Source organism: Mytilus trossulus, chromosome 6 (genome assembly GCF_036588685.1).
Source record: "Mytilus trossulus isolate FHL-02 chromosome 6, PNRI_Mtr1.1.1.hap1, whole genome shotgun sequence".
Lineage (NCBI taxonomy): Eukaryota > Metazoa > Mollusca > Bivalvia > Mytilida > Mytilidae > Mytilus > Mytilus trossulus.
In genome coordinates this window covers 57,874,438-57,899,771 of record NC_086378.1, presented here as the reverse complement: position 1 = coordinate 57,899,771, position 25,334 = coordinate 57,874,438, and the positions used below count along the sequence as shown (strand labels likewise).

General features: G+C 32.1%; 1 protein-coding gene across 2 annotated transcripts in view; it reads right to left on the bottom strand.

Moving 5' to 3' along the window:
* Positions 1–16,531: 16,531 nt before the first annotated feature.
* The window catches only part of LOC134723585 (galactoside alpha-(1,2)-fucosyltransferase 2-like), a 107,831-nt gene continuing 99,028 nt past the window's right edge, over positions 16,532–25,334 (bottom strand). For both annotated transcript variants that reach the window (XM_063587157.1, XM_063587156.1), the window contains exons 2-3: positions 21,734–21,780; positions 16,532–17,867 (exon numbers count right to left, since the gene is read on the bottom strand). In XM_063587157.1, coding sequence (XP_063443227.1) covers positions 16,783–17,867; positions 21,734–21,779 — 1,131 coding nt within the window. In that variant the 5' untranslated portion in view covers position 21,780 and the 3' untranslated portion in view covers positions 16,532–16,782. The remainder of the gene's footprint in view (positions 17,868–21,733; positions 21,781–25,334) is intronic.

The window sequence follows — 25,334 nt, the reverse complement described above, 5'->3', positions numbered from 1 at the left end:
TGCAATATGTGACCACATATATGTTCCAATAAGCTTTACCAAAGTGTCGTCTCCTTTCTCTAATTGTGACATCAGAGAACGAGACTAATAACTGATTTTTTTGATTAAATCATCACTTCCAAATCCTCAAGGTCTCTGCCAGTTTTTTTAGCTCACCTGGCCCGAAGGGCCAAGTGAGCTTTTCTCATCACTTGGCGTCCGTCGTCCGTCGTCGTCGTCGTCCGTCGTCTGTCGTCCGTCGTCGTCCGTCGTCTTTAACTTTTACAAAAATCTTCTCCTCTGAAACTACTGGGCCAAATTAAACCAAACTTGGCCACAATAATCATTTGGGTATCTAGTTTAAAAAATGTGTGGCGTGACCCCCAAACCAATCAAGATGGCCGCCATGGCTAAAATAGAACATAGGGGTAAAATGCAGTTTTTGGCTTATAACTCAAAAACCAAAGCATTTAGAGCTAATCTGACATGGGTTTAAATTGTTTATCAGGTCAAGATCTCTCTGCCCTGAAATTTTCAGATGAATTGGATAACCCATTGTTGGGTTGCTGCCCCTAAATTGGTAATTTTAGGGAAATTTTGCTATTTATGGTTATTATCTTGAATATTATTATAGATAGAGATAAACTGTAAACAGCAATAATGTTTAGCAAAGTAAGATTTACAAATAAATCAACATGACCAAAATGGTCAGTTGACCGCTTTAGGAGTTATTGCCCTTTAAAGTCAATTTTTAACCATTTTTCGAAAATTTTATATATCTTTTACAAAAATCTTCTCCTCTGAAACTGCTGTGCCAAATTAATCAAAACTTGGCCAAAATCATCTTTGGGGTATCTAGTTTGAAAAATGTGTGGCGTGACTCCCCAAACCAACCAAGATGGCCGCCATGGCTAAAAATAGAACATAGGGGTAAAACACAGTTTTGGGCTTATTACTCAAAAACTGAAGCATTTAGAGCAAATCTGACTTGAGTAAATTTGTTTATCAGGTCTAAATTTATCTGCTCTGAAATTTTCCGATGAATCGGAAAAACCCGTTGTTGGGTTGCTGATCCTGAATTGTTAGTTTTAAGGAAATTTTGCTGTTTTTGGTTATTATCTGGAATATTATTATAGATAGAGATAAACTGTAAACAGCAATAATGTTCAGCAAAGTAAGATTTAAAAATAAGTCAACATGACCAAAAGGGTCAATTGACCCCCTAAGGATTTTTTGTCCTTTATAGTCAATTTTAAACAATTTTCATAAAATTTGTAATTTTTTACTACTGGTAATATTTTCCACAGAAACTACTGGGCCAAATTCATTACAGATAGTGATAATTGTAAGCAGCAATAATGTCAGTAAAGTAAGTTGTACAAACATATCACCATCACCAAAACACAATTTTGTCATGTATCCATCTGCTTCCTTTGTTTAATATTCACATAGACCAAGGTAAGCGACACAGGCTCTTTAGAGCCTCTAGTTGTGTTTGTGATACTCGTTTCTTATGTTGGGTTCGACTTACTTATGTTTTTTTCTTCGTTATTGCTTGTTTATTCTGAAACGGTTGATTTTTTGAATTGTACCCTTACGGTAATTCTGCCTCTTTTGCACACAACAAAAATGTTAACCGAAAGCATGCACACTCTATCATACTTTAAAACGTTCTCATAGAACGAGTGACCACTGGTTTTTGTTGTTCAAAAGCGTAATGTCTTTTGATTTAGTTCGTTGTATAGCCAAATTAAAGAGGAGGTTCGGTGATAGAGTATAAAGAAAAACCTGTTTGACTGTTTCTCTGTCTGTCTGACCATTTGCTTTGTAGGCCCAACTACTTCTAACGGCATTGATAAATATTGATTATATTGTCAAGATGGGAGAATCTTTTAAGGGAGATACCCACAGTTCTTGTTATTCACCTATACCTAATTGTTTCTTAGTTTTATTTGAACTTAAAATGAACTAGAGAATCTGAATGAATTAAAGATGCTTTTTGACTACAAGTATTTGGTTAAATGGAATGCATGCATAGGCATAGTCAGATGTAAAAGGAAATGTGCCTTCATTTACACAGGTATGAGTGTTAGTTGACTAAGATGTGAAATAGTAAGTGTATTTTCCCGGAGAAAATAACTACACATTTGCCCTTATCTCTCTGTAATAGTCACACGAATTAGCCCTTAATTGTTACTCGCCGAAATTAGATTTAGCTACATAAAACAGAAGTATTGAAATGTACCTCATCGTTTCAGAATAAAGTGCAAATATTTAAAACATGCATACTTCTTAAACATTCTGACTGACATTCAGCACTTTAATTTATTACAATCAATGAGTATTTCATTAATTTATCTAAAAGCTTTGGTAATACATCTAGATTTGATGTCTTAAAAACTACTTTATATCATACATAGATTGACGTTACTGATTGATACCAGTCTGTCATTATAAATTGCAATAAACCAGACAGTGTTCAATTGACTAGAATACATTGGCCAATCATATCAATAATAGAGAAAAAAAGACAATTATGGGTTGTCAATAAAAAGTAAACAGGTGTCATTTGTATTTGTCTGTTACTGTATAATTGGCAACAACAAAGGTGTAGGAAGTTGTTTCATATATATTATCATATTTGTATGATAACGGAAAGCCCAACATAAAAACAAATGACTGTTTGGTGTTTTTCTTATGTAATTAGGAATTTGTAATAAAAACATTAAATGTCACTCATTTTATTAAAACATATTATTGTTAAAAGATTTTTAATTTGTATTATGCATTTGATTAAGTTATTTCGAGAACATTACTTGTTTGTGTTTCAAGAATGCTTACACACAATATTATAATTACCATCTGCATTATGTTTCCGTTATTGGTTCGACCAGTTGGAGTTCTCTCGACTAGAAACTAAAAATAATTAGCTAATGATTTGAACATTTGTGATGGGGGACGTTTCGTCCCCAAGGGTATCACCAGCCCAGTAGTCAACACTTCGGTGTTGACATGAATATCAATATTAAATGTGGTCATTTTAATAAATTTCATGTTACAAAACTTTGAACTGTTCGAAAAACTGAGGATTTTCTTATCACAGGCATAGATTACCTTAGCCGTATTTGGCACAACTTTTTTGAATTTTGGATCCTCAATGCTCTTCAACTTTGTACTTGTTTGGCTTTATAAATATTTTGATATGAGCGTCACTGGTGAGTCTTATGTAGACAAAATGCGCGTCTGGCGTACTAAATTATAATCCTGGTACCTTTGATAACTATATTACAAAGTCCTATACAGATTATAAATTACAATACGACTGCTACAGGTGGAGCAGGATTTGGTTACTTCTCTGGATCAGAAGAGATCACCATCAGTGTTTGGTAGGATTCCTGTTGATAAGTCTTTAGTTTTCTATATTGTGTTGGCAATGTTGTTTGACTTTTGGTCTGCAAAAGGATTATTTTCTTGTGTATGTTTAGTGAACTTTATATTTTAAAACAAGATGACATACCCATAGAAAACACATGTCTGCATAACTGGTCATTTTTGTAATGAAGCTTACTTCATTCTCGGGCTGTCAATAATAAGTAAAACAATCATTATTTATATCATGTGACTTCTAATGAGGTTACAATCATTAGCCTTTCAAAAAGGGCTAGTCGACTCTTAGCTGATGACAATGGAAAGTGTTCTCGCTTTGTAGATCAATTAAACAACAAAGTTTACCACACACGTGAGGTCACACGTTATGAAGTAGAATATATCGTTTAACGTTGTTGTTTACTCCAGAAGATTCGACTATTTATAGATAAAAGTTACCTGTGTAACATCTAATTGTTAAAATAGAGAGGACAAATCCGATACTCTACGGGATGGAAGGACATTTACTAGGTTTGAGTTGTCCTAACCAATCAATAAACTTTGATTATTCACGTCTCGTAATATCTTCCAATCAGGTAGCAAGAAAAATTCACGCACTAATTGTCCATCGTTCAATTATTAATATCGACTCCTAGGAGTCGATAATACAAATAAAACTGAATGATTCTGACTACTACTATATGGATTTACATGTGAAATTCAAGTCGCACACTTTTTGGTTATCAGTCTATCGTTTGCTCGGGCAGAGACCTGTAGTATCATTTACTTTGTTCTCGTTTTATTATAAAAAAAATGAGAATGAATCAGAATTTATCAAAGAGCCAACAATCCCTACCAAAGAGCAGAAAACAGTCGAAGGCAGCCAATTGGGTTTCAACACAGCAAGAAAATACCGCACACGAAGGCGTTCTTCATCTGGCGTCTTAACAAAAATGTGAACTAGTTCACTAAGAATAAACTCCATACTAATCTCAACTCGAAATACATTGTGTATAAATAAACTAAAATTAAATCAAAGTTTCTCCTTTTGCTATAATTGATGACTGTTTTTTAACATCATAACCCAAAACCATAACTAAAGGATTTACCAAATATTTTTTTGTACTTTTGTCTCCAATAAATAGTTTTCTCATTGTATGTAATACCATATCTTTTTATTTTCATAAAGATATAATTTGTTTTTTGTATGAATACTTTCCTAGGTTTGTCAAGGGTATAGTACTTTGATTTTGTCATAGTTTGGTTAAATTGGTCATGGATTGGTAAGATAACTTCACAGCATCCTCAGTTCTTTTTAAATGAACATATAAAAAGCAAATAGCATGTTTGAATCTTTATGGTACGTTCTTTTTAAATGAAGAAATAAAAAGCAAATAGGATGTTTGAATCTTTATTGTACGTTTGATAATTATAGTATGGTAGGTTGGTAACTATTGTCAGGGTTAAGGAACTGGACAAGGGAGCCCATACACATAAAAAAACCCAGCATATTCTAAATGTGCTTATTTTAAAATCAAAGAGTTAAAATCGATCTTATTTAATCCAGTGCGTTTACACTACAACATACAAAGAACCGATCTGACTTTTATTTTCATATCTGAACATAACATTTACCTGAAAAAAGATCGATCGCGATTGATTAAAGCATTTGCACCAAAAAACAGATCGATCTTTTTAAAACCACATCTTGATCGATCTAACCCGTTTACATTGGACCAAAGAGCGATCTTTGCTTCATTAAATCATTTTGTATTCAAAATAAATCTATTTGTCTATTAGAAATTGTCATGCTTATATCTAAAATATACCAAACACGACTTGTTTTCTAAAGCGATATATACTATCATGAGTACAAGATCAATGTTAATGTTAGTTCTATTCGTTTTGGAACAAAACATCAAACGTGTGAAAATGCAGCTGTTATTCGGAGTAATTGACGGCAGGTTTACTCAATACATGTGTATACTTGATGAATAACATGCCTCCGAGGCCCTTTTATAGATTTATTTCTACCATGAATGATAAAAGCCAAATTTTATAATGTTAAATAATGATTAGTATCCCTTTTAATATTTTAAGTTTTTGGACTCCAAATCAAGGTTTCCTCAACTTAATAAACCTTACAATTATCAAAAATTTATTCAAAATAAGAATAAAACAAATTTAAACGAAACTATTATTAAATCGAAGACAACTGTTTGTCCTACAGTACTTGCAACCTTAGGCGTTACTATTTCAGCGATCAATCAGCGGTCATCGATCAGTCACCGATCAGTCAAGTTCGCGTCAAACTCACGTCAGCAATCCGTCAGACTTGTAGTAAAAGTAATTGACTGATCGGACTGATCGGACTGATAGAACCGATCGACCTTGATGACGGATTGACCTGTAATACGTCACATGATAAAATAATGCAAATTACGGAATCTTAGTTTCGTTTAGTTTAATTAAAATGGCGACTAGTGAAAATCGAACGTTCAATGATCATGACGATACATTTTGCTTTAATAATAATTATTTAGCAAAGTTTTATTGAAAAGAAATGTACAGATAAAACCGAACATAAATATTATTATTAAAGAATGGTATTTTTGTTTTATTTAGGTTATATATTTTCAAACACGGCGGGTTTTAAAACGGTATCTTCATCGCGATTTTTATTTTTTTATTTTCCAAACATACTCGGAGAAAAGCAACGATTTGTATAGTTAGAACAAGGATTTGCATAGCTATACACATCCTTGTTATCATCATAAAATTCATTAAAAAAACTTATAATAATCAAGGACTTTTTATATATATTCCTGTCACAATCGAAGCCTGAAAAATTTTAATAAAAAGAAGACTAATTTTTGATATTTTAAACAACTCGAAATAAAATGTAAGTGAGATTTATCTGACACTCTTAATTTCATAAAAAAACAAACTATTCTAATCTATAAAGAGTACAAGAATCCAATGGTGGTCAATATTTTTTAGTTAAAATGAAGAAATATTTGCATTTAAGGCAACGCGTACAAAAATCAAATATTTTTTTCCTTAACGTAGGCATATTTTATGAAGAACAGCCAATTCTGATGTACAAAAAGTACTGAAATCATATCACGGTTAATATTGTGTATCAAAATATATCAATAACTGCATTCTTATTCCACAAAAATAAAAGTTTAAGTATTTTAATTCTCATTATATCTCAATTCTGATTAGAAGACTTGTCTCAAGATGGTAAAAATAACTGATTTCAAATAAAATAGCATCATTTTTAATAAAAAGAAGACTAATTTTGGTTATTTTAAACAATGCAAATAAAATTTTAGTATGATTTCTCTGACACTCTTTTACTTTCATGAAATAAAACCTATTCTAATCTATAAAAAGTACAAAAATCCAATGGCGGTCAATAATTTTTAGTAAAATGAAGAAATATTTGCATTTTAGGCAACGCGTACAAAAATTAATTATCTTTTTCCTTAAAGTAAGCATATTTTATGAAGAACCGCCAATCTTGATGTACAAAAAGTACTCAAATCGTATGATGGTTAATAATTTGTATCAAAATAAATCAATAACTGCATTCTTATTCCTCAAAAATAAAAGTTTAAGTATTTTAATTCTCATTATATCTCAATTCTGATTAGAAGACTTGTCTCAAGATGGTAAAAATAACTGATTTCAAATAAAATAGGATCATTTCTAATAAAAAGAAGACTAATTTTGGTTATTTTTAACAATGCGAATAAAATATAAGTATGATTCCTCTGACACTCTTTTAATTTCATAAAAAAAACCTTTTCTAATCTATAAAAAGTACAAAAATCCAATGGCGGTCAATAATTTTTAGTAAAATATTTGCAATTTAGGCAACGCGTACAAAAATTAATTATCTTTTTCCTTAAAGTAAGCATATTTTATGAAGAACAGCCAATCTTGATGTACAAAAAGTACTCAAATCATATGATGGTTAATAATTTGTATCAAAATAAATCAATAACTGCATTCTTATTCCACAAAAATAAAAGTTTAAGTATTTTAATTCTCATTATATCTCAATTCTGATTAGATGACTTGTCTCAAGATGGTAAAAATGACTGATTTCAAATAAAATAGCATCATTTTTAATAAAAAGAAGACTAATTTTGGTTATTTTAAACAATGCAAATAAAATTTTAGTATGATTTCTCTGACACTCTTTTACTTTCATGAAATAAAACCTATTCTAATCTATAAAAAGTACAAAAATGCAATGGCGGTCAATAATTTTTAGTAAAATGAAGAAATATTTGCATTTTAGGCAACGCGTACAAAAATTAAATATTTTATTCCTTAAAGTAGGCATATTTAATAAAAAGAAAATCAATTTTGGATATTCTAAACAATGCGAATAAATTTTGTATGATTTCTCTGACATTCTTTAAACTTTATAAACAAACCATTAATTTTAAACTATATACAGTGAAAAAATCAAATTGTGGTCAATAATTTCCATTCAAATGAAGAAATGATTGCATTCTGGTTCAACAAAATTAAAAGTAAACAGATACTTCTTCTTCAAATATTCAAATTTTATACAAAATTTGTCAATAAAAGGAATATATAGCAACAGATTGAAATTGAAGTTACAATATTTTCAAATATGAGAAGAAAAATTTTCCTTTTACGCAACGGGTACATAAATTTAATATCTTTTTCCCTAAAGTAAACATAATTTATGAAGAACAACCAATCCTGATGAACAAAAAGTACTGAAATCATATTGCGTTTGATAATTTTTATCAAAATATTAAATAAGTGCATTCTTATTCCACAAAATAATAGTTTAAGTATTTTAATTCTTTTTAAATCTCAATTCTAATGAGAATATTTATCTCGAGTTGTTGGAAATAACTGATTTCAAATGAAACAGTGTCATTTTTTAAATAAATAGATTTGTTTTGCTAGTTTTAAACAATGCGGATGAAATTTAAATATGATTTATCTGACATTCTTTTAATTTTATGAAAAGCGACCTTTTCTAAACTATAAAAAGTTCAAAACTTCAATGGCGGATTATCGGCATTTTCGTAGGTAGAAGTTCATGTTAACTGAGACATATTATGTATTAAATATGTTTTTAATGTTTACAATATTTGATACAAAACTATTAATCAACAGAAACAATTTAACGCTTTAATTAAGCATCTAATATAACTGTTATACTATTTTTACTTTTTTATTGCAACCAAATTAACGTGTAAATTATGGTGTCTTCGTCGAGGTCCGCGTTCATGGATCGAAAACACTGTTGAGTTCGGTTTACATAAGAATTTGAAATATATACGTATCCGTCCGATCCGTGCATAAATTTGATTTACTGATCGATCGATGACCGTTGTCACGGTAACTCCCACATAGGTTATTTGACTTATCTGACGGATCCTATGGGTCACCGATCACCGATCAGTTATCGATCAGTCAAACATCCGTCACCGATCATTCACCGATCAGTCAAGTTCACGTCAAACAGTAACGCCTAAGGTTGCAAGTACTGTACACTCTATAATAAAATAATATCAAATATAATTATAAAAACTATTGGATATATATAAGACATATTTGATAAATGGATGCATTAATCACAATTTGGTCGAAAATAGATGGTCGCTATTTAGTCTATGAATAAATCTACAAAAAGGTCTATGGGTGTATGTCTACTTCGTGCACCAGAAACACAATAAAATACAAAAATGCAACAGAAGAAACTAAGTTAATTAATTTCGAATTGCGGTTTTCGCTTCGTAATAGCCGTCTTATGGTTAGTGGCAACATGAATTTCGATTAACTTATCTTTAAATGTGAAGAAAATACTAAGAGAGCAATCTTAAATCATAAGTTAAAAAAAACAGACAATAACACCATGAACAACACCATAAACAACACAATAAACAGATTCATAGATACACTAAATGAATTTAATCGTTGATGAGACTCACAATTATAAGTTTTTGGACTCCAATTTTACGTTTCGTCAACTTAATATACCTCACAATTATCAACAAACGCGTTAACTCTCAAAAGCAAAAACAGAAAACAAACAAAAAAAACCGGAACTATTATTAAATCAAAAGACAACTGTTTGTCCTACACTATTATTTAAGTCACAATACAATCTAATTTTAAAAACTATTGGATGTAAATAGACTATTTGATTAATGGATGCATTGATCCCAATTTGGTCGAAATAGATGGTCGCTATTTAGTCCAGGAATAAATCTACGAAACGGTCTATGGGTTTATGTCTACTTCGTGCAATATAAACACAAGAAACACAAAAATGCAATAGAAGAAACAAAGATGATTAATGGCGATTGGCTCTTCACTTCGTAATATCTGTCTTATATTTAGTGGCAAAACGCCTTAGGCTGTCTAATCTAAATAGGGAAAGAGAGTACAAAGAGAGCAATCTTAAATCATAAGTTGAAAAAAATCAACAGACGACAACACATGAACAAAACGTGAAAGGTATGCATAGATACACTGAATAAATTAAATTAAAGACAAAACTCAGAAACAATTAACAGAAATCTAAATTATCAATATGTTAGGCAATCAAATTCGTGCGTTACTATTGAATTGCATACTGAAGAGGAGTTGTGATATTGAAAAGAAAAATCACAAAAATATTGAACTCCGAGGAAAATTAAAAACGGTTATTATCTAATCTAATGGCAAATTCAAAAGCTCAACCACATCAAACGAATGGATAACAACTGTCATATTCCTTACCTGGTACATGCATTTTATATGTAGAAAATGGTGGATTGAACCTGGTGTTATAGCTAGCGAAACCTCTAACTTGTATGACAGACATTTAAAACATTCAAAGGTGTAGGTTTCTTTTTAGTGCAACAGTTTAAAACTTTCTGACTTCTCAACCTTTACACAAGTTTTCCTTATGCTTAATTTTAATATAGATTTGAAGAATAAATTTACGTGTGTTTGATAAGAATTTATTCAAGATAACAAGAATGTGTCGCAAGTTTACGGATGCCCCACTCGCACTATTATTTTCTGTGTTCAATGAACCGTGAAATTGGGATAAACACTCTAATTTGACATTATAATTAGAAATATCATATCATACGGAACATGTGTACTAAGTTTCAAGTTGATTGGACTTCAACTTCAGCAAAAACTACCTTGAGCAAAAACTTTAACCTGAAGCAAGACAAACGAACGGACGGACGAACAGACACACAGACCAAAAACATAATGACTCTCTACTTTCGTAGACGCCGCATAATTACTAGATGGAGAACCCCCTTTTAACTTAAACTTAAATTAGCTATTTACATTCTGTATATGCAAACATACTTTAATTCAAGTAAACACTCTTTGGAACTATCAAATTACTGGCCATTTGTTATTTGTAACACGTTTTTCAATAAAAAAAAAAAATCTGCAATCTGATAATGCAAATGTGCTACTCATACTTTTGGCGTCTTGTCCTGTATTCAAATGAGGCAGAATTAATATAGGAGTAATCAGATGAACCTGAAGAAGATAGCATATTCGTTAACCTTACGCTACGCTTTATAAATATATAATGGTCTCTCATTGCAAGGTTGCTGACCCTGTTGAACGCGTATATCCCATTTAACTAGGAGAAGAAGAAAAAAACACCACATGTAAACATTCAATTATGTCACATATCTGAACATACTATCACATTTGGAAATTGACGGCTCGCTTGAAACTAAAATTGACGATAAAGTTTTTTGGGGTTCCTGTAGTGACCTTTACAATTATAGGTAGCACTATCAAGCGGTTAGTGGTTGTCGTTATGTTACGATAAGCCTCTTTGGTAACCGAAGGCATAGACTCTCTATCATACATTTAACCTTCCTATCAAACCCGTGACCACTGGTTTTTTTCTTCCTCGTCGTGTTGCATGTGTACGTACAAAACCAATGACATGAGTCTTATACGACCCAATAAGAGGCGGTGAGGAATTTATGCGATATAATGACAAAGGCATTAAATTCTAAAGAACATGTTCCTTTTAGTTGTTATAAATAACCTTTAAAATAGTCAATATTGATAACAAAGTCCGAAAGTTTTATAAACTACATCTTAATTATACGCGTGCTTCTTCTGGAAAAGATTCATTACTGATACTCGAATAAAAACACCAAATAAAGTAGGAAGAACATTGAGGGCCAAAATTTCGAATACTTTTGCCATACATGTTTATACATTATTCCTATGGTAGAAACTCCTTAATATTTCGAAAATGCAAGTGTTGTAAAGGGGGCCCTGTAAGCAGTTATTTTTTTAATTATGACCATATCAATCATTATGATAATTCGTGTCAACACAACTGAGCTGACTACTGGGCTGTTTAAACTCTCGGGGAGGAAACCTACACCAGTAGTGGCATCAACCCATCCGTTGTTAATACGCTCCTAATATGTAAGCGAGGTTTCATTTAGTATGACGTATTTTTTAAAAGTATTTTAATTAATTTTCTGTCATGAAAATTACTAAAATACCTGTAGATTAACAAAATCTCTTGATAAGAACACATAGAAAAACTATATTTATATATAAATAATGACAATAGACATTATGACATGTTATTTCTCTTATATCAGGGGAAATGATCGAATCCTGAAATCATGTGACAGTTATTGCATTCCATGTAACAATAAAGTTTGAAATACAAGTTAAGTGCACCTTTTATCCAGGTGTCTGTTAGATCCCATCACCGACCTTGCAGTAGAATCATCGTCATTTGAATGATATTTATGCACCGTTTATTCAGGTGTCTGTTTGTCCTCATTTACAGTGTATGTAAAGTGCGGATCCTAAAATATCATTTTTACTGTATATGCCATAAATGTCTAATGTAGAATGATAAATAAACAGACGAACTTTTTTTTAATTTTTGAAGAAAATGAAGAAAATGAGTTAAAATGTATATGTTCAGAAAAACATAATACTAATAAAACAAAGTAAGAGATGCGAGCGGGGTTTTATCGCGCCTAAAGCCATCCAGCTGTGAAATGTATACCAAAATAGGTGAATATTTAGGACATTTCACGAACAGATCGTGCAGGTGCTTTATAACTAGCAAGTAAGATGTTGTTGCAGTAAAAAAATATTCATTTTAATACAATTATTAAAGTTGTATAACGTAGAATATGTTTTGTCATTCAGTTTCTTCATATTTAACTAAATTCCACTATGATGATTTCGTAATGCTAGTCATGTTTACTGTCGAATAATGATACTATTCTTTCATTTTCACTGTGAAGCGAATCATTAGTATTGTATATGCGGTGCATTTTCACTGTATAATTGTTTTTTTTATCTATTACAGCTCATTTCTTTAAGCATGTAGAGCAAGACTTTAGTTGACTCGTTTGCTTTTTTTTATTGGATAATCATTATGATACCACCCAATTTAATTCAAATATTAAAAATACAGGTTAAACTGTGCATATAAGACCGTTGGTTTTCCCGTTTGAATGGTTTTACACTGGTAATTTTGGGGCCCTTTATAGCTTGATGTTCGGTGTGAGCCAAGACTCCATGTTGAAGACCGTATTTTGACGTATAATGGTCTACTTTTATAAATTATGACTCGGATGGAGAGTTGTCTCATTGTCACATACGACATATATATATGGCTCAAAAACGAAACGAGACGGGATAAAAAGGGATAAAAAATCCACGCTACTTTTTTAATATATATTTATAATGGGCTTAATATGAGTCAGAATAGAGTAAAATAGTGGGTCGCATTTGGGTATAAGCGTTACGCCGGATTGCCGATTTTTTGCAAGCGTGACAGGTGAAAGTCAAATGATTGTGTAGTGAAAAACGGGAAATGAAGTCTAGCGGGACACGGATAATTACAAAAAATTAGAACTGCATAGTATAAACGGGATACGGGAATCTGCTTAAACAGTAAGCGGGATCCGGGATCAGAACCCCTCAATGAGAACCCAGAATAAGATATTTTTGTATATTCATCCTATTGTTACAGTCATGCCTTCAATAACAAACGTATCCGATGCATGAATTTTTTTTTATATTTTTGGTCTTTTTTTCAATTTTGTGGGGTCCAAATTTATAGACAAAAGTCCTTTGATATAGATATTTGAAATTCGTTGACATGCTGAATCTAACCGTGTATCTAGTTTGGTGATTTTTTGCCTAGTTGCTGAAATTGCCCACATAGACAACATAGAGTTCCAAAGGGTCAAAAATCAACACAAATGAATTGTAGCATGCATTTCGTGTACAATAACCCAAATGTGCATGGTTTTACCTCTGCGGTAGTATCCCTTCGCGGATCTAGAATTTTTCATAAGTAGGGGCCCACTGATGCCTAAGAGGGCCCGCTGCTGTCGCGCTCCAGTGATTCCCTATATAAGTTAAAATCAAGGAGAAACGTAATCTGAAGAATACAATATGACATTTTGAGAATCGCTTTTGTTATAAGTTTGAATAGCTATATATTTGATAAAGAATGAATGAGGAGTTTGTATTTCAATTTGAAAATACATGTATCATAAATCTAAAGTCATCAACTAAGTTTTTTTCATTTGTTGCAAGTGCATTTATCACATAACTCTACAATAACAATTCCTCGCATCTTTGAAAATTCTACATTAATAATGACTGCACTAACAGTGATAATTCATCGCATCTATAGTTAAAATGGATCGCTTTCAATAATCGATATGCAATATTATGATGCTTTTATAACACTTATTTGAACTTTAATGCTATATTTGTATAATATAAAGACATATCACAATGAAAATATGTTAAAACTTAACTTAAAATCCTTTAACATGATATTTTCAAAACGTAAACAAATACAGTTTTCCCATGGTCCTTTATTCTACAATAGACATACCCGCATATAACAGTAAAAATGAACTAGCTGGATTCGCACTTTATATACACTGATTTATATCCCTGGCCTTGCAGTAATATCATCGTCACTTGCATCATATTTAAAATATGTTCTTCGGATGATTAAGGGGTGTACGTAAGTCAAAAATTACTCATTATGATAATTCGTGTTTAAAAAAAATACAAAACAGGAATTTTAAATTGTAACTATAAGTTCAAGTGCATTAATTAAGGAACAAAATAAGTCAAAACATGGATAGGTAATAGAGCTCCTATTCGAGACATTGAATTTAAAAAAAATGCCGGGAAAAGGCATACTCGTAATTATATCTTATATTTGCATTGATATTATTGGTCTTTGGAGATTTGAAATCTAGAATCTGCTTAAAATTTGGTAAATGAACAAATGAAGTCTTATATGCAAAGAAAAAATGATGTTTTGGGGCAAAATATTTTACCCTGTACTGAAGTGAAAAACCAAGGAGTTCGAACATCTGACACAAATTAAAAAACCTTACCTTTGTTCATCCTTCAGGAGATTGACCAAAGTTTTCCTGAATACAAGAGTGATGTTAACCCTACATCATATTACAAATAATTTCTCATTGACGTCATCAATCACGCGTTGGTTTTATACTATTTTGAGAATTCTTCGAATGCTTCTCACGTCAACAATATGCAAGCGTCATATAAACCTCGTTCTTAGAGAATTCTGATATAACCACCTAATATCGAAAAAAAGTGTTCCATTTTATTCTGTAAAAATGGCTACACCAATTAATACATATCATACAAAGGAAAGATTTGCTGTTTTCTGTATGAAATTGCTTTTAATCCATTTTTTATTAAGCTGGTTTCTTCATTATTATGACACCAAAATTTCACAAGAAAACTTTATTTGTTAATACAATTTGTACTACTAAAATTCACTGCATTTAATATGGTTTACTTCGTATAAATGAAACAACTGAATAAGTTACTGTGAATATTTAAATCAAGATAACAATGAACAATATAATTAGTACAAGACAAAAATCGAAGATAACAAATCGTCAGTACAAAAAACTAGAAACTGAAAAAAAAAACCAACAATTCAAGACGTAACTATTGGAAAAATACCCCAATCCACGTGAATGAAACTGTGGAGGTGAGTGAATCGTAACCCTTAGCCAGCGCAGATGGACACTTATAGACCTTGACATTTTCCTGCCATTCTAATGATGGACTATCCGTTAAGCCATGAATGAAGATTTGTTTATTTGGCCTGATTGAAATATGACACAATTTACATTAACCTTTAAGTAACGAGCAGAACAACACATTGTTCTTTAACCTCACAGAATAAAAACCATACGATAGATACGATAGATGAAGACGTGGTACGAGTGCCAATGAGAAACTCTCCAATCAAATAATAATTCATAAAAGTAAACCATTATAGGCCAGGGTACGGCCTTCAACACGTTCGTGTGAAGGGAAGCAATCCAAATTCATTGTGTAATCAAATATATATACAACATATGTACTTTGTGTAGCATTTGTATTTTATCCGTCTGGCGAGTTAATAGATATAGAAAGATGTGGTGTGAGTGCCAATGAGACATATTTCCATCCAAATAACAATTTATAAAAGTAAATCATTATAGGTCAAGGTACGGCCTTCAACACGGAGCCTTGGCTCACACCGGACAACAAGCTACAATGGGCCCCAAAATTACTTGTGTAAAACCATTCAAACGTAAAAATCTATATATAAAGTTGAACAATATGCCATATTTCAAAAAAATAACCGAAAGTTACACTGCTCACAATATGATGGCCAATATTTCAACAAAAATGATAAAGTTAAATAATCTATCATTTTTGGGATCCTTTTTCTGTAGTTCATGTGTTATGACGTCAATTTGGGAATTGACATGACTGATCATTTCACACTAAACCTGTTTGCTTTTTCTCAGTTCCGCATGTGTCGAAATTCAATAATAATCGAGGTTATTATTCCTTTTTCGCTAGTTCACCTGTTGTGATGTCATTTAAAAAAAAGGATAGAATGTTATCATGTGCCAAATTACCATCTAAAATCATTCTTGTCACAGATCACACCGTTACACATTTATTTACTTCAAGTGTTATATACCTCGTCTAAACATCAGCCCAACAATGTAAGATCTGTAAATTTGCTTTCGCAAATTTTTGGTTCTTCCCTCGCCGGGATTCGAACCCATGCTACTGTGATATCGTGACACCAAATCGCCTGCACTGCAGCCGTCCCGCTAGACCACACGACCACATGGGCTCTCAAAAAATGAGCTTTCGGTGGGCATGTGTTACCTTTCCACGTCAGTTTTAATCTAGCGGCGTACTACAGTACATGATATATAAGGCATGAAGATGTTATTGTTACAGATCAGCTAAATTATCTATAGTAAAGGATCCTACAAATATATATATATATATATAAATAAAAGGTTTTTAAATGAATTTAGAAATATTTTAGTTTACAGGAATCGTTTATATTCCAATCCAATTCGGGTAGAAATAATCAGAGTAATCGTTGCTGTACTGTTTTCGTAAGAGAGTCCCCTCTACTGCTGGCCATTTGAAATATGTGACTTCTCCTCCCGTAAGCCATCCTATCCACCAGCCAAATGATCCGACTGTTGTTATTGTATGATTACATAATGCTAAAGTAGCTACGATTACCTCCCTTTTCGGATTAGATAAATATTCAAGTTTTGTGTTGTTTGGCATATTAGCTTTAGTCCATGGCATATCTAGAGATGACACAATAAACATTACATTTTGATATTTTGATTTAAAATATTGCACGGCCTGCGTCATATATTGTGGTGTTGCTACATTATAACCATGCGGGTTATCCACCCAGTCTGTTCGGCGTACATGAACACCGACAAGAGTTATATCCCTTCTAGATTCTATATTGTGTCGTTTGACTATTTGATTTAGATCAATTTCTGCTTCCTGGAGTATTTGGTCTCTAAATGTAAATTGTTTCCTCAGTTCAGTTGTATAGTTGTCAAAATATTTATAAGACTGTAGACAACGAATTAGTTTTATATTTTGAGAACTGTTGAAGTTCAATAGATTTTTGTCATATGCACAGTTCTGTTTTTCTAGTCGGACAGTAAAGTTGCTGCATATGGTTATGTTATCCCATATTTCAATGTCATGGAGTTTGAATATACGATTTAACTCCGAATGTTTAGGGATAATTAACCGCATACCTTTTGACCTAGCAACAGCAAAGTGTGTTGCAAATTGGAACATCCGGTTTCCTAAGCCCCGAATCAACTCCGGACATAAACAATGAGTGAGATTGGCAAGTGTAGGATTAACAGTCGATGTTTGCAACTCTTTAGTAGTGGAAGTATAATTGACTTGCTTTATAAAAGCTTTGCTTGATAGAGCTGGTATGGTTTTTCCTATCTGGTTTATTGACTGGGTTTTCGTCGAGTTGCTATTAAACATGAAAAACTGATAATTGAGTACCTCAAAAAATTGGAACGTATTAGTTGTCGTTTCAAAAACGAGAAAGATTAACATAACGGCACAAGCTACCCACGGGATTACTATACCTACAATACAATAAAAAAAATGAATACAATATTATTGTGTATGCTTAGAAAACAAGTTTACAATAACACATTACATATATATGTGCCTTTCATTATCTTATCATATATACATTTCTAGGAATGTGATTGGTTGAAAGCAACTATTGGAACTGTGTTTTTTCATATGGTGGTGGTGAGCGTGGTTAATTCAATACACGGTTAGTAGTAGTGCTGAATACCTTTTTAAAACTTACACGGTGTTGAGGACAAATCTTAAAGGTTTCAACAAACGAAGATTTTGATGACGAACGATTGAAACAAATTAATAAGACATTATAGGTTGCACTTTGTAAATACAGCCGATCCTGAAAACCCTCCTCTTTTGGGGAGAAATTGAATATTCATAGATAATTGATTTTGTTTACATACTGGTTCCCAGTTATGATCTCTGTGTTCCATATCGCAGAGACAGAACTTGGGAATATTACCAGTAAATAAACACGTGCATATTGATTACATTGAAATCTGTGGTAACCTTTTATAGGTACGGGTAGCTAAGAAAATTAGTGTAATTTTAAACTCTGAGAAGTTCAGGGCATATACACGTTGAAAATTTGCCGCACAGCCCTATTTTTTGACCTTTGAAAAAAATTGTGGTGCAAACGAACTTTCAATTCCAGGATAATATTTTTTTCAAAACTTCATAGAAAACGTGGTACAGTTTTAGCCGTAAAAGGAGTTCCTATGGGAAATTGCATTGTCAATATTTACAGAAATGCATTCTAAAAGCTCACTGTTGACATTTGGTTTTGTATAGACCAATGTTAGTAAATTATTGCTATTGAAGACTTGATCACTTTGATAGGCCTCTAGTCTAAATACCACATGTTAAGATGATCGGTGAAATAAATTCGAAACACAGTGTGCTAGTGACATTATACGCTCTTAACCCTTATGGAAGTTACTGATCCCATATATATGTGTAACTTCATACAATATATATATATATCGTATGAGGTTACAATATATAGCTAGCACACTTCGTTCGAATCCCCATATGGAATTTACTGACCCCATGTACATATCGTATTAGGTCACTAGCAAACTATGTAATACATGTATTAGTTAAATAGTGTCCTAGTGACCGAATACAATATACATGGTGTCAGTAAATTTCATATTGGGTGAGAGCAAAGCTCGAACCCCATATTAGTTACATAGTGTGCTAGAGACCTGATATGATATACATGGTACCGTTGTGGGAGCAAAGCATGAACCTCGGATGGAATTTTCTTATCCCATATATATCGCATTAGGTCATTAGCACATTGTGTGAAGAATTCATCTTACCAACTATCTTAACATATGGACTAGTGACCTATCAAAGTGATCAAGTTTTCAATATAAGGAACCTAGTTCTGTTGGTCTATACAAAAACAAAGGTCAACCTTATGCATAACAACGTTAACTTGTTATATATAATAAGCTTTTTAAAAATGATTTTTATTCATATGTTTTAATTGTTCATTATCATTTTTCGGGATGTTGTCAGGGTGAAACGTTTCAGATTTACGTGATGGTGTATTCTTAAAGGGATATAACAGCACTACTAACCGTGTATTGAAATTAAACATGCCTACTAATCCCATATGAAATATACAAGTCTCCACGTGGTCGTTGTGAACCAATGATATTAATAGAAATGTATAGGAGGTAAGACAAATAATTATATCGAACACATAAAAAGTTTATATAAGTAAGGGATATTATTCTATATTATCTATATAATTATTAAATAAAACGCATGCAATACCAAACAACACTATTTTTATCATGTTCTTTATAAAGCAGAATGTATGAATCAAAATTGATAAAGACAAGAGGAAATACAATAAGAAAATTACCTCCAGAATTCATTCATTTATCATGTTTGTTCACCTACAGTGGGAAATCTAGTGACAAAATAGTACCTCCTATGTAAACATTGAAAAGTGTTTTTCTTAATTTTTGTCACAATTATAAAAGAGCGGAATCAATTATGGATTCTCGGAAAATATTCTGGTAAATAGTAAACATAAAAATAAATTGAAATAAAACAAAACTTCCATTCAATGTTATCATTTTCCTCCTTAAGCAGTAATCGAAATGTACAGCAGGCTACCGACGATTTACATAACGTGTTTGCTATCTTTCAATATCTATATTTATGTTTATATCGGGTAAAATGACAATCGGCAGTCTTCGGAAGTCACCTCGATGCTTAATTAGATGGTGTCCAGAATATTAAAATACGCACATAATGCTTATACATTTTATCAATACATGCATCTTGAATTGTTTGTTTTGTTGATAACATATACATGTATCATTGTAATTTTGTTATAATCTGCATCAGTGATATCTTTGGAAAATTTTAAATGACTCTATTGTTAAATGACGTCAGTGAAAAATTGAAGGTTGTGTATGCAGAACATCTGGTGTTAACAAGATCTTTTGAGAAATTTATTATGCCATTGGTGTGCTTAATTCAATTTGAAAATAGTATTTCACATAACAACAGTGATGTATTCAAAGAAAATAGATATTCAATATTTCATTGATTATTTGTTTCAGGCCCAGTATGTCATGCATAGGGACAAAAACGAATAACATGTAGCAATATACTCAAACAATAGATGCTCTGCATAGAAGGTGGACCAAGATGGCGGCAGTGCAATTTGATGCACGATTAAATGTCTCGATACTCCCTTCTTTTAAGTATTGCAGAATATAATGTGAATCATAAGAGCTTGAACATTGGTCAGTCTCTACATAATGCGTCATATTATAACATATTTTACTGATCAACACGATTGGTTGGTATTTTGATCAAACTGATAGCTCTTGTCGGATATGCTACATTTTATCATGTTTATATCTCTGTATTTGGCTTACACTACTTCTTTCGAGGCCAAGCTGTTTTATTATACTATATCGCATTATCTTGTTTTTTTTTGTTTTTTTTTTCATTCATTATTACTACGTTCCTGAACTACCTAATAATAGCTTATATTCAGTACGGTGATAAAATACTAACAGACTCTCCGAAAAAAATTAGTAGAATTACCTTGCAAAATACATGTTATACTATTTCAATCTTATTTTTCTTTCAATGTGCACAATTCAATGAAAAATTATACAAATCAAACAAGAGTGTTACTCTTTCCCTTATTATGCCATGCATTTTTACTTGTATTTTCCATTAAAAAAAAGTAGTGCGTTTATTTAATATATTCTACTGAACAACCATGTATCTGCTTAAAAGTGTTCTGTCACCTTACTGGATATTAGTTACTATCGAGTCAAAGCAATTATTGTCGTGCTACCTTAGACAGTGTTTTCGTCCTGATTCATAATATTAATGCACATATATATTGTTGATTTTTGTATAGATAAAAACGTATATTGATTTTCTGAATAAGAAAATATTTCAAAATTTACTACATCATTTATTTTCTCATCTATGCGTTGTGACACTTTAGCTCATTTGTTACACTCTAGGTAATTTGTGACACTCTAGCTAGGTAATTTGTGACACTCTCGGTAATTTGTGAGACTCTAGCTATTTTATGAGACTCTAGCTCATTTATGAGACTCTAGCTCATTTATGAGACTCTAGCTCATCTATGACACTCTAGCTCATCCAATCAAGTGTACATTATGTTAATCTTCTGATGGTTTGTTTGAGTTGTAGAAGAAAATCATAAAATCATTAAACTTGGGAAAACATTTGGTTGCTTATATAGGGAATCACTGACTGGAGCGGGCTCCCTCTTAGGTCAGTCAGTGGGCCCCCACTTATAAAAATTTCTAGATCCGCCACTGAAAATATGTTTATAAAAACTTACACTTTCTTCTGCTCTCCTTCATCCACAAATACTGTTTCTGTGTCATCCTACAACCAAATAAATAACCTCAATGTATATGAACAATGTCAACATATGTTTAATCATTATTCATTTTTAGTTAAAAAAAAACAATATGCAAGAATTGCCTTTAACAAAAATGAACACATGAACTTGTGAGTTATGATATCTTGAAATAATTTATGTTTTGAATATCGTTAATTATTAAAACTAACTTTATACAAACAAATGATATAATTCAGAACAATTAATGAATTGGTTACTTTTCTATTTATCTTAAGCCTCGGTCACACCTTACTGGATAGCACGAACGGATGAAAATAAAAGTTGTCCGTTGGCAAAATTGTTACATGTGTCCATTGGAAGTCCGTTGAAGTACTGACCGAATAAAACGGACGTCTAACGGATGCATAACGGACACACACCGGATATGCAACGTACGAGAAACGGACACGTACCGGAAAGAACGGATGTCGAACGTTCATGTAACGGACGAGTACCGCATAAAACGGACACCTACCGGAAGCGTACCGGATAAAACGGATGAACAAGATATACGGAAAAATCAAAGGCGACAATAATAATAAATGTAAATCGCATAAATATTCAAAACGTTTCTGTGTAACTGGTTTTGGTTTGTTCTTCAAAATTCCGCCAAAGGGGATTGTCTTGCCTGAATAAGAACTCTTGATTGTGAAGACGTGCCTATACTCTATTATCGATTAATAGTATTAAGAATTCATGAGCCCTAAGAAATATGACATACCAATAATAGGCATTTCTGACGCGAAAATTTCAATTGGCTTTTATCCGTTTCAGATCTGTTCATCATCCGTTTTTTCCGTTATTAGTCCGGTAGAAGTCCGTTCATCGTCCGTTCAACATCTGTTTTACCGTTAAACGTCCGGTAGAAGTCCGTTGGTGAATTTATCTTCCAGACCTCCAACGGATGTACACAAATGTATAAACACACGTAACGGATACAAAACGGAAACGAAACGGACGAGTACCGTACAAAACGGACGCCTAACAGACATTCAAAGGACATTTTATTCGTTGGGCGTCTGTTCAAAGTTTTGAACATGCTCAAAATTTTCCACCGGATAGAACGGACGTAGACGGATAACACGTACGCTTAACGGACATGCAACGGATATGGACGGACGTCTAACGGACATGAACGGATTGAAAAAAAGTTATCCGTTAGGCGTCCGTTCGAGCTATCTGGTAAGGTGTGGCCGAGGCATTAGGCATTAATACTTTATACCTGGTTATTTTCGTATCGTAAACCAGATAAATTACAGTATCATAAACCAGGTTAATTATGGTATTAAAAACTAGGTTAATTATAGTATCATAAACCCGGTTAATTATAGTATCATAAACCCGGTTAATTATAGTATCATAAACCCGGTTAATTATAGTATCATAAACCAGGTTAATTATAGTATCATAAACCAGTCTAATTATAGTATCATAAACCCGTTTAATTATAGTATCATAAACCAGGTTAATTAAAGTATTATAAACCAGGTTAATTATAGTATCATAAACCAGGTTAACTATAGTGTCATAGATCAGGTTAATCATAGTATCCTATAACAGATAATTTAAGTATCACAAACCAGACTAATTTCAGTATCATAAACCAGGTTAATTATGGTATTAAAAACTAGGTTATTTATAGTTTCATAAACCAGGTTAATTTTAGAATCATAAACCAGGTTAATACTATTATCATAAGCAAGGTTGATTCTAGTATCATAAACCAGGTTAATTACAGTATCATAAACCAGGTTAATACTATTATGATAAAAAAGGTTAATTCTAGTATCATAAACCAGGTTAATTCTAGTATCATAAAGCAGGTTAAGTACAGTATCATAAACTAGTTTAATCTAAGTATCAAAAACCAGTTTAATCTAAGGATCATAAACCAGGTTAATTCTAGTATCATAAATCAGGTTAATTACAGTATTATAAACCAGGTTAATCTAAGCATCATAAACCAGGTTATTCTGGTATCATAAACCAGGTTAATTTTAGTTTTATAAACCAGGTTAATTATAGTATCATAAACCATAATTTTAGTTTTATATACCAGATACATTATAGTTATATATATCTTTTTAATTTAAGTAGCATATGTCATGTTTATCCTAGTATCATATCAGAGTATTAACTTAAAGGTGAATAAAGATAACAGTTTTTTAATGAACACATTTTTAAAACAAATTATTTATCAACTGCCAAGGAATTGTTTAATTCGAAGATGGAAACCTATGGATGATTTTTAAAAAAATTGTCATAGCTTTTCCAATTAACTTATCTGTCACGTTTTCCACGTGCTCTGTTTTTAATGTTTATTGATATCACGATTCGGTCAACAAACGCGAAAGTTGATTAGCTTGCAAATTGCGATCAACGACCACTGAATGAAATATATTATGTCGATAAAAAAACAAGAATGTGTCCATAGTACACGAATGCCCCACTCGCACTATCATTTTACATGTTCACTGGACCGTGAAATTGGGGTCAATACTTTAATTTGGCATTAAAATTAGAAAGATCATATCATAGTTAACATGTGTACTTAGTTCAAATCTGATTGGACTTCAACTTCATCAAAAACTACCTTGACCAAAAACTTTAACCTGAGCTTCACACTATCTTTTTTCTTTGTTCAGTGGACCATGAAATTGGGGTCAATACTTTAATTTGACATTAGAATTAGAAATATCATATCATAGGGAACATGTGTACTAAGATTCAAATTGATTGGACTTCAACTTCATCAAAAACTACTTCGACCAAAAACTTTAACCTGAAGCGGGACGAACGAACGGACGCACAGACCAGAAAACATAATGCCCCTCTACTATCGTAGGTGGGGCATACAAACGTGCATGCAATACTTTTCTTGTATATATAAATGCAATGGTTCAATAATTTTGCTGACATGAAAATTTCAAGAAGCTCGTTTCATATGACTTTTAAGTAAATTGCTAATGAATAACGCATTGAATACATGAAAAAATAAGAATACAATCCTAAAGTACGTTAACTTCCAGTACGTTGCTTAAGTTAACTACGGTAACACACATTAGCGCATCGTTGTAATAAGCTTTGACTTTTCAAATATAGTGGACCTGGATCATCACTGAAGAGACATTGATTGTCGAAATGATCTGGCGCAGAAAAAAATAGTACCATTTATCTTGTTAGGTTAACCACGGTACCACACATTTGAACAAAAACTGTTTCACCATGATTACTTTTTTTAAATGTTTATATTATTGATATTTAATTGATATTCTTGACGTGTGATAGTGTAAATATAACTACACAATTCACAATTAATTTGTACTTATTAATGCGTAACCCCTCAACAAATTGGCATTAACGTGTATCATTATGGATTGCAATGAGTGACTGAACATATAAGAATAAGGATGTTACATACAGTGATACACTTCACTCCGATGTATTTGCTAAACAGATACTCATCAAATGCACCCCATTCTTATATCTAGGATTTGTGACAGGTGGAACTTAATTCCATTAAACTGAAATCAACTAA